The sequence below is a fragment of the Ovis canadensis genome, chromosome 14 (genome assembly GCF_042477335.2).
Source record: "Ovis canadensis isolate MfBH-ARS-UI-01 breed Bighorn chromosome 14, ARS-UI_OviCan_v2, whole genome shotgun sequence".
In the NCBI taxonomy this organism is placed as follows: Eukaryota; Metazoa; Chordata; class Mammalia; order Artiodactyla; family Bovidae; genus Ovis; species Ovis canadensis.
In genome coordinates, this window is record NC_091258.1 from 73,101,727 (window position 1) to 73,113,162 (window position 11,436).

At 42.6% G+C, this 11,436-nt stretch overlaps 1 protein-coding gene across 22 annotated transcripts in view; it reads left to right on the forward strand.

Moving 5' to 3' along the window:
* Positions 1 to 3,979, forward strand: part of LOC138419207 (zinc finger protein 665-like) — a 46,190-nt gene extending 42,211 nt beyond the window's left edge. For all 22 annotated transcript variants that reach the window (XM_069551678.1, XM_069551662.1, XM_069551660.1 and 19 more), the window contains one exon: positions 559 to 3,979. In XM_069551678.1, the coding sequence (XP_069407779.1) occupies positions 559 to 3,041 (2,483 nt within the window). In that variant the 3' untranslated portion in view covers positions 3,042 to 3,979. The remainder of the gene's footprint in view (positions 1 to 558) is intronic.
* Positions 3,980 to 11,436: the final 7,457 nt, after the last annotated feature.

Below are 11,436 nucleotides of genomic sequence, written 5' to 3' on the forward strand. Positions count from 1 at the left end.
GTGTGGGCCACCCACAGGTGTCTGCTCCAGTGGCTGCCTCACAGCACAGGAGTCTGCTGATTGTGGAGGAGGTGCATGGGGGGAGGCTGTGGCTGGAGCTCAATAGAGCCCACCCATGTGGTGGCCCTTCCTAGTGCTGGGGGAGGAGGGGCTGCAATGGTGGGTCTTCCCTTTGGGCATCACTCAACAATGGCACTCTGCTCTCTGGTGGTTCAGGCTTCCTCCACAAGCATTCTAGCTTATAGAGCTCCTCCCTCACCCCCGTCCCCTCAGGATGTCTCCTCACAGCACACAGCAGTCCTCTGCCTGGGTCTCCTCTCCAGACCCCACATTTCAGCACCCAGCCTTTGTCTGCAACAGTGGATACTCTTTCAGGCTGGGTGGGCAGGGCTGGGACCAGCACCCGGTGTTCAGGTCTCACTCTGTCCTGCTGCCACAGACTGTTGCCATGTTCTCTTCCCGCAGAGAATGAGTTTTCCCTTCTGTCCCAGCTGAGCTCACACCAGCCCCAGGAGATAAGAATAGTAGATAATAAAACTTTCATTTGATATCTTTCAGCTGTGTCTTCTCACAACACCCATGGTTTGATGTCGAAGAATCCAAGATTAGAAAATTTAATCCAAAAAGCAAACCTAGGAATACATGAAAGAGCTCACCTTGGAAACGAACATTTAATGAAAGACCAGGAATATACGGGGGTATGTAAAAGACCCAGAAGATGTTTATATGGACAGAAAGAAACCGAGACAGTTTCACACAATGCAGACACTACTGCCAAAAGAAATGAGCAATGTGAGTCAAACTGCAGAAAACACCCATTTCAGTTATCAACATCTGCAGAGCAGTGTATCTCTTCAAGCAAAGGCTTAAATCATTTTTTGAAACATACACGTTCTTTGAAGGGAAATGTTGAAAATCTGGAAAGTCATCCAGTCTCTACTGCAAATACTCATGCAAACCACTCTGAACACAGGCTTCGATTACACATACATTTAAGCACGTCTGAAAACCAGAAATTGAAAAACGATGGGGAAAACTCACAATATAATCAGTTTGAGGGATCTGTAAGCAAGGGGTCATTATTCTTCGACCAACAGACAGTTTCTCTCTGTTCCAAAATGTGTAATGTTGATAATAATGGAAGAGAGTTAATCCCACCATCATTGTTCAATACACATCATGATACGACTAATATGGAACAACTTCTCACGTGTAATAACACGAGTCAGGCCTTAAGTAAGAGCTCTACCCCCAATAATTACAAGAATATTTACGATGGAGTGAGAAGCCATTCATGCAATGAAAATGGGTGTAAAACTGAACAAGACTCTAACCCTATGAAACATCAGGGACCTCAATCTTCAGACAAAGATTCTAAAAATAGCACATGGAGGAATATCTTTTATCAAACATCAGGTCTTCCACTAAATGAGAGTACACATACTGGAGAGAAGACTTACAATTGTGAATATGGTGATGTTTCTAATCAGTCTTCAAATCTCACTCAACAGCAGAGTATTCAGAATCCACAGAAAAGTTACAAGTGTAAGCAATGTGAGAAAGCCTTTACTAACTCATCCAGTCTAAGTAGACACAGGAAAATTCATTCAGAATGGAAACCTTTCAAACGTACAGACTGTGGCAACACCTCTAATCAGAATTCAGAGCTTAGTCAAGATCAGCAAATCCACACTGGCAAGAAACCTTATGAATGTAAAGAATGTGAAAAAGCATTTATGTCTTACTCAAACCTTAGTCGATATCAGCGAATTCACACTGGGGAGAAGGATTATAAATGTACAAAGTGTGGCAAAACCTTTAATCAGAAGCCACGTCTTACTGAACACCAGAGGATTCATACTGGAGAGAAGCCTTATAAATGTGAAGAATGCGGAAAAGCCTTCAGTCGCAACTCAGCTGTTACTATCCACCAGCGAATTCATACTGGAGAGAAGCCTTATAAATGTACAGAATGTGGGAAATCCTTTAGTCACAACTCAGCTGTTACTCAACACCAGCGAATTCATACTGGGGAGAGGCCTTATAAATGTAAGGATTGTGGCAAAGACTTTTGCAATCACTCAGGTCTTTCTTACCATCAGAGGATTCATACTGGAGAGAAGCCTTGTAAATGTAAAGATTGTGGAAAAGCCTTCAGTCACCCCTCAAGTCTTATTCAACACCAGCGAATTCATACTGGAGAGAAGCCTTGTAAATGTAAGGATTGTGGCAAAGAATTTCACCTGTGTTCAGGTCTTACTCGCCATCAGAGAATTCATACTGGAGAGAAGCCTTATAAATGTAAGGATTGTGGCAGAGACTTTAGCAAGCACTCACGTCTTACTCGCCATCAGAGAATTCATACTGGAGAGAGGTCTTATAAATGTAAGTATTGTGGCAAAGAATTTAACCACAGCTCACGTCTTACTTACCATCAGAGAATTCATACTGGAGAGAAACCTTATAAATGTACAGAATGTGGGAAATCCTTTAGTCTCAACTCAGCTCTTACCGAACACCAGCGAATTCATACTGGGGAGAGGCCTTATAAATGTAAGGATTGTGGCAAAGACTTCTGCAAGCACTCAGGTCTTATTTACCATCAGAGAATTCATACTGGAGAGAAGCCTTATGAATGTAAAGAATGCGGAAAAGCTTTCAGTCACCCCTCAAGTCTTGTTCGACACCAGCGAATTCATACTGGAGAGAAGCCTTATAAATGTAAGGATTGTGGCAAAGAATTTAACCAGTGGTCAGGTCTTACTTACCATCAGAGAATTCATACTGGAGAGAAGCCTTATAAATGTAAGGATTGTGGCAAAGAATTTAACCTGTGCTCAGGTCTTACTTACCATCAGACAGTTCATACTGGAGAGAAGCCTTATAAATGTAAAGAATGCGGAAAAGCCTTCAGTCACCCCTCAAGTCTTATTCGACACCAGCGAACTCATACTCAAGAGAAGCCTTATAAATGTAAGGATTGTGGCAAAGAATTTAACCTGTGCTCAGGTCTTACTTACCATCAGAGAATTCATACTTGAGAGATACCTTATGAATGTACAGAATGTGGGAAATCCTTTAGTCAGAACTCACATCTTGCTCAACACCAGCAAATTCATACTGGAGAGAAGCCTTATAAATGTAATGATTGTGGCAAGGCATTTAGACAGCACTTCTGTCTTTTTAAACATCAAGTAATCCATACGGGAGAGAAGCCTTATAAATGTAAAGAATGCAGAAAAGCCTTCAGTCACCACTCAAGTCTTATTCAACACCAGCGAATTCCTACTGGAGAGAAACCTTACAAATGTAAAGAATGTGGAAAAGCCTTCATCAAGCACTCACATCTTACTCAACATCAGAGAATTCATACTGGAGGAAAAACCTTACAAATGTAAGGAGTGTGGCAAAGGCTTTAATAGAGCTCTCACCTTATTATACACCAGAGAGCACGTACTGGAGAGAAACCCTACTAATAAGTGATGGAAGAGGTTTGTCCTAAACATACACTTCAGAAAATACAAGACCTTTTATTTAAGAAAGATGAGGAATGACATAAAGAAAATGTAGAAAAGTATTTAATAAAAATTAAATCTAAATAAATACCAGAAATTGCACACTAGAAAAACTGAAAGTCACTCAGTCGTGTCCAACTCTTTGCAACCTCATGGACTGTGTCCATGGAGTTCTCCAGGCTGGAATACTGGAGTAGGAGGCAGATTCTTTAACAATTGAGCTATCAGGGAAGCCCGGACAATAGAAAGCATTTCATCAATCCTGCTTTTTGAAGTTCCTCTTCAGGAGAAGTATTGTAGATAGTAATCCATAGTTAAAACAGAAAGTTGATATGTTAGTATGGATCACAAGATGAAGGTTGGTATTTAGAAATGTACAATTATTAGCAATATATCTTTGTTTATATTGACATGATTTGTGATTATTTGAAAACTAAAATAAATGTGATTCAACTTTCACATTACTCCATGCTGCTATGCTTCATTTCTGGTGTGTATGCAAGGTTATGTTTTTGATGTTTGCTATCTCAAAGATGAGACAAGGCCTTCAATCCCAGGGAGAAGTCATTTTTATTTATTCTCCATTAGAAGATTAAGGACCCGGTAATGTAGCATGTACATCTGAATGGAGGTGTTAGTCATTCATGTCCAGCATCCCTATAGGTCACCATGAGGTAAGTGTTCAGGGAGTAATTCCACATATTAAAGTAAGATGTACATTTTCAATAGTTATGTCACTTGCTTTTTAAGTAAAATACAATGACATTTCACTGAAATCTTGATGTATCTTTATAATATCAACAGAAGTAATGAATATTAGTTGACATGTTTCAAATAAAGACATCTCTGATCCCCTAGAAATGTATGGAAATCGGTCACAGAAAAGTCATGTAATTAGTGTATGTCTTGTTTCATAAACAATTAACCTCCATTTTGTAACCATAGGAATCAGTTCTCAGATCATTGTATCAGAGAAATGAATATCATTGTTTATGCTTGTAATCTGTATTTTATTCAGTTACACAGTGGGTTGGAAAAGGTTTTATTCTGACTGTGTGATATGACATGTTAATAAAACTGGATGGTTTCTTGTGATGAAGTTGGTGTGTAATGAAGTGTCAACCTACCAATTTAAGGTTGAAGGGAAAATAACCTAACAATAAACTCTTTGTTAGCACAGAGGGATGATATCTGTAACAATTAGTTTCCATACTGCCTTTAAGCCTCAACTAATTGGATATTTCCCATCATTTCTTCATTGTACTATTTCCCCCTCTTTGGAACTGCTGGGACATTGTGATGGTTCTAAGAAGGATCATACAGAATATTGTTGAAAGTTTACCTGAACTGCTCCATGCTGTTGCTGCCTCAGCGTCTGTCTGGGGAGCAGGCAGCCTGCAGGTCCTTGAACTCACACCAGCCAGTCTTGGGAACACCTGTACTAGATGACCACTCAGCTTGAGACCAGCAGTCTTGCTGAACCCCGGGGTCTACTGCACAGGCCCCCCTTCAGTGACACCCTCAGAGCTCACCGGATTCCTGTTCCTCTTGCTTTGAATGGGTCAGTCCACACTCGGCCTGGGGAGCCCACAGCACTTCACCCAAGGTCTCTTATAAAGGCCTGAACCCCAAATACTGGAGCTTTCTCTGCTTGGTCCTAACCTTGACCTAAGAAATTCCTGCCCTAGAACCGCCTCTTCTGAGAGGTCTCAGGTGTGCTGAGTGTGAGGGCTGAAGCTCAGCGCTCCTGAGTGTGGGTCTTGGGGAAGAAGCATCAAAATAAACAGGGAACTTGCTGAAGACTCATTTCATGGCCCTTCTTCAGACCTGCAGATTTATAACTTTAGAGTGGGGACCTGACTTCGAGGGGTTCATATTCACTGAAATGGTTCAGAAAGAACCTTGTAAGTGGTTTCAACCTGGTTTCCTATCAAGATCACCTGACCAGTGTTAAGCGATAACCTCCCCACAGAGTTCTATCTTGGTCCTGTGGGAGCATCTGTGGTGTGTAGGAAGTGCTCCAGGGGGTTCTAATGGGAGGCCTGGGTTAAGGAGGTGACTCCTGGCCCATCTGTGAGAGCTGAGGCCTGGCTTCAGTCTGAGGAGAGGCAGCAGGGTTGGTCTAGGTGGACTTGGACCGGGGAAATCAGTCAGCTCACATCTATGTGGGCAGAGGGTTAGGAGCTCTCTCTGAGGAGAGAACAATCAAGAAATAAGTTCAAAAGCTGATCACCAGGTAGGAAGTAATTGTTCTGAATCACTCCTGAGACCTGACAGGAGAGGTGGGTTTTTTCAGCTTTTCAAGGTACTTCTGTCTATAGGTGAAGTAGTTGCAGGTTAAAGAGCTGTGCAGATGCCTTTGAAGGTAGTTTTTCAATATGCAGAGATGTGTTTGTTGCATAACATCCTCAGAGAAGACAGAGCAGGAGGAAGAAGAGGAGGAAATGACAGTTCTGTCCTGGGTCTGGGGCTGTGTCTGCTTTTCGCCTAAAATGCTTGAATGGAGGGAACCTGCAAACCTTTCATTCTCTGCTGGAATGAGGTTCGTTACATTGTACAGGAGACAGGGATCAAGACCATCCCCATGGAAAAGAAACGCAAAAAAACAAAATCGCTGTCTGGGGAAGCCTTACAAATAGTTGTGAAAAGAAGAGCAGCAAAAAGCAAAGGAGAAAATGAAAGATATAAGCATCTGAATGCAGAGTTCCAAAGAATAGCAAGAAGAGACAAGAAAGCCTTCAGTGATCAATACAAAGAAATGGAGGAAAACAACAGAATGGGAAAGACTAGAGATCTCTTCAAGAAAATGAGAGATACCAAGGGAACATTTCATGCAAAGATGGGCTCGATAAAGGACAGAAATGGTCTGGACCTAACAGAAGCAGAAGATATTAAGAAGTGGCAAGAATTCACAGAACTGTAAAAAAAAAAAAGATCTTCACAGTCCAGATAATCACGATGGTGTGACCACTCATCTAAAGCCAGACATCTTGGTATGTGAAGTCAAGTGAGCCTTAGAAAGCATCACTACGAACAAAGATAGTGGAGGTGATGGAATTCCAGTAGAGCTATTTCAAATCCTGAAAGATGATGCTGTGAAAGTGCTGCACTCAATATGCCAGCAAATTTGGAAAACTCAGCAGTGGCCACAGGACTGGAAAAGGTCAGTTTTCATTCCAATCCCAAAGAAAGGCAATGCCAAAGAATGCTCAAACTACCACACAATTGCACTCATCTCACATGCTAGTAAAGTAATGCTCAAAATTCTCCAAGCCAGGCTTCAGAAATACGTGAAATGTGAACTTCCTGACGTTCAAGCTGGTTTTAGAAAAGACAGAGGAACCAGAGATCAAATTGCCAACATCCGCTGGATCATAGAAAAAGCAAGAGAGTTCCAGAAAAACATCTATTTCTCCTATATTGACTATGCCAAAGCCTTTGACTGTGTGGATCACAATCAACTGTGGAAAATTCTGAAAGGGATGGGAATACCAGACCACCTAACCTGCCTCTTGAGAAGTCTGTATGCAGACCAGGAAGCAACAGTTAGAACTGGACATGGAGCAACAGACTGGTTCCAAATATTAAAAGGAGTATGTCAAGGCTGTATATTGTCACCCTGCTTATTTAACTTATATGCAGTGTACATCATGAGAAATGCTGGACTGGAAGAATCACAAGCTGGAATCAAGATTGCCGGGAGAAATATCAATCACCTCAGATATTCAGATGACACCACCCCTATGGAAGAAAGTGAATAGGAACTAAAAAGCCTCTTGATGAAAGTAAAAGAGGAGAGTGAAAAAGTTGGCTTAAAGCTCAACATTCAGAAAAGGAAGATCATGGCATCCGGTCCCATCATTCCATGGGAAATAGATGGAGAAACAGTGGAAGCAGTGTCAGACTTTACTTTTTGGGGCTCCAAAATCACTGCAGATGGTGATTGCAGTCATGAAATTAAAAGACGCTTACTCCTTGGAAGAAAAGTTAAGACCAATCTAGATAGCATATTCAAAAGCAGAGACATTACTTTGGCAACGAAGGTCCGTCTAGTCAAGTCTATGGTTTTTCCAGTAGTCATGTATGGAATGTGAGAGTTGGACTTGAACAAGGCTGAGTGCCGAAGGATTGATGCTTTTGAACTGTGGTGTTGGAGAAGACTCTTGAGAGGCCCTTGGACTGCAAGGAGATCCACCAGTTCATTCTGAAGGAGATCAACCCTGGGATTTCTCTGGAAGGAATGATGGTAAAGCTGAAACTCCAGTACTTTGGCCACCTCATGCGAAGAGTTGACTCATTGGAAAAGACTCTGATGCTGGGAGGGATTGGGGGCAGGGGGAGAAGGGGACAACAGAGGATGAGATGGCTGGATGGCATCACGGACTCGATGGACGTGAGTCTGAGTGAACTCCGGGAGTTGGTGATTGACAGGGAGGCTTGGTGTGCTGCGATTCATGGGGTCCCGAAGAGTCGGACACGACTGAGCGACTGAACTGAACTGAAGCTTGTTCAAGATGCAAAACTGTGATCCCGCCCTAGAACTCTTGAATCACAATGTGCTTTTTAAACATATTCCTGCTTTGACTGATATTTATCCTGTGGAACACAAGGAAAGCCCTCAAAACTAAACATGCCTCTGTTGATTACATTTAATAATTTTTCTCCCAGATGAATGAATGAATCCTAGTCACTCAGTCACGTCCCATTCTTTGTGACCCCATGGACTATAGCCTGCCAGGTTCCTCTCTCCATAAGATTCCCCAGGCAAGAATACTGGAGTGTGTTGCCATTCCCTTCTCCAGGGGACCTTCCCAACCTAGGGATTGAATCCAGGTCACCCAGATTACAGACAGATGCTTTACCATCTGAGCCACCAGGGAAGCCCAAGTGGCTTTGTGGATCATATGTCATCCTGTTTTCTTCAGGTTAGAAATGTGCTAGAGCATATTACTATGTAAAAAAGTATATTATTGTATACCACTAGACACTCTTCTCATTGAAAAACTAGTTCTCTCTACTTGCTGTTTTCAACTTGGGTCACATTAAGAAGTCCTCCCACAGTCAGGTGGCATATGTCCTTTCTATTTCAGGGATGGCTGACATTCTGGGATGTGGCCATAGACTTCACTCAAGAGTGAGAGTCCATTCCTAGGCAGGTTGATAAGAAGCCTGGGGGTCCCCAAGGAGAGAGGGGTCCGGAATTCTCAAGGAGTAGGAAAGGACAAACTTTTTGCCTACATTCCTTAGTCTTAGTCAATTACACAATTCAGTTTAAACTCTGTACTAAGGATTATACAACAACAATGTATCCTGCTTGAGGACAGTTTCTCCTTCCTGAAAATCTGGCTAATCCTGTTATCTTAAAATGTAAATTATGGGAGTGGGTCTAGTAAGATCTTTACAATCTTCAGACATTCTTTTGTTTTATTGGGATAACATTATAAGGTATATAACTCCCTTGCTAACACTAGTGAGTGGGCACTCTTTCTGCCCCCTTCTGATGTCTATGTCAGAAGCTTTCTCTATCTCTTTTATACTTTAATAAAACTCTATTACACAAAAGCTCTGAGTGATGAAGCCTCGTCTCTGGCCACAAATCGAATTCTTCTCCTTCAGAAGCCAAGAATCCCGGCATCTTCTGTGGTTCAGTAACAACCTTTCAAGAGGAGTGGGAGTGCCTGGACCTCGGTCAGCAGAAATTGTACAGGGAAGTGATGTTAGAGAACTATGGGAACCTGGCCTTCTCGGGTGAGAACAGCTGCCTTCCAGAATCCCTTATCTACCCTCGGGATTTTGGTTCCTTCACTTGTAGAATGTCTCCTGGAATCTTCTCTGTCCTACAATAGAGTTTTTGATGTCTGCTTTTGAGGAATAAATGGGAGTTGGTGAGAAAAGACAGAAAGCTTCCTGATGATTCACATGATTCTAACCTTCCTCTTTCTTGAGCTCTCTGCCTCCTTCGCTCTAGACTAGAGGTCACTCTCTAAGTTTACCGGTATAAAATCATTCTGCCTTCCTCATAAAGACAGAGGTGAAGGTGAAGTCGCTCAGTCGGGTCTGACTCTTTGCGACCCCATGGACTGTAACCTACTAGGCTTCTCCGTCCATGGGATTCCCCAGGCAAGAATACTGGAGTGGATTGCCATTTCCTTCTCCAGGGGATCTTCCCAACCCAGGGACCGAACCCGGGTCTCCTGCATTGGAGGCAGACGCTTTAACCTCTGAGCCACCAGGGAAGTCCTCCATCATAAAGACAGAGGTCCACCCTTATTTTTGACTGAGTGTTATTCTGATGGAGATCTCAGGATCTGGGTTTTTAACTATTGCCTACTACAGTAAATGTGCTTTCTATAACGTTTTTTGGGAAGTCACGTCCTGAACTCTTTTCACATTCCACAATACCTTCCTCTCTCATGAAACCACAATGTTGTTCAGTCACTCAGTCATGTCCGACTCTTTGTGACCCCATGGACTGCAGCATGTCAGGCTTCCCTGTCCCTCACCAACTCCCAGAGCTTGCTCAAACTCGTGTCCATTGAGTTGATGATGCCAACAAAGCATGTCATCCTCTGTCGTCCCCTTTTCCTCCTTCCCTCAGTCTTTCCCAGCATCAGGGTCTTTTCCAGTGAGTCGGCTCTTCACATCAAGTGGCCAAATTATTGTAGTTTCAGCTTCAGCATTAGTCCTCCCAGGGAATATTCAGGACTGATTTCCTTTAGGGTGGACTGGTTTGATCTCCTTGCTGTCTAAGGGACTCTCAAGAGTCTTCTCCAGCACCACAGTTCAAACGCGTCAATTCTTTGGCACTCAGCCTTCTTTATGGTCCAACTCTTACATCCATACATAACTACTGGAACAACCATAGCTTTGACTAGATGGACCTTTGTTGCAAAGTAATGTCTCTGCCTTTTAACATGTTGTCTAGGTTTGTCATTGCTTTTCTTCCAAGGAGCAAGCATCTTTTAATTTCATGGCTGCAGTCACCCTCTGAATTGGTTTTGGAGTCCAAGGAAATAAAGTCTCTCACTGTTACCATTGTTTCCCCTTTTATTTGCCATGAAGAGATGGGACTGTGCTGCGGTCCAGCCCTGGTGGATCCAGGGAATTCGAAGCAGGGACGGCGTTGGCGAGGAAAAACTTATTTATTTAGAGATATAAGATTAGATTAGGAAGAAATAGTATGGTAGAAAAATTAGGTGCAGAAAAAGAGGCTGAATAACTTGGTTTACAGGGAAAACCAATAAAACCTCAACACAAGAGGTTTGCACCATCTACATTAGGCCACTGGCGCCCACTTGAATATCGAAGGGTGCCCTGCCTTAGGCTCTCTTTCGCGTGGATCTTAGAAGCCAGGGCAAGTAGACGTGGTGAGCCTCCCCACTCCAGATGGGAATTCAGCCGAAAAGGAGGAGAAAAGAACCGCATGGGGGAGCCCAGCATCGGTGCAAGACTCCAAAGACTTTATTTTCAAAATCAGCTTATATACCCCAAGTTGTACATAAAGAAATATTGGAATATGCAGAGTTATGCAGAGGCAGCAGTCCTGGCCCTCATTGAGCCCAGGCTTTCTTTTTGCATACCTTCCCGTATACAAAAGGTCTCAGGTGGTTACATTATCTTCTGGCCAAGAGGCCTGTAAACATTTTCATGGCTCTCTTCCTGGATAAATGCATCACCCTCAAAGTACTGAATAAAGTTACATTCCTGTAGAACAAAGGTGCAGTGGGTTATAACAAAGAAAGTACTTAAGTCAAAGATCTAATGTGGCTAATGCCAGGTCTACTACCTGTTTTTTCTATATACCAACTATATCCTCAATTAAAAGATATGAAAATTTGGCAGCAAGTATTGGCTCAACAAATGAAACCTTTAATCAGTCCTATTCTAATGATTTTGACTTCTCAGAAGTCCCTACATTCCT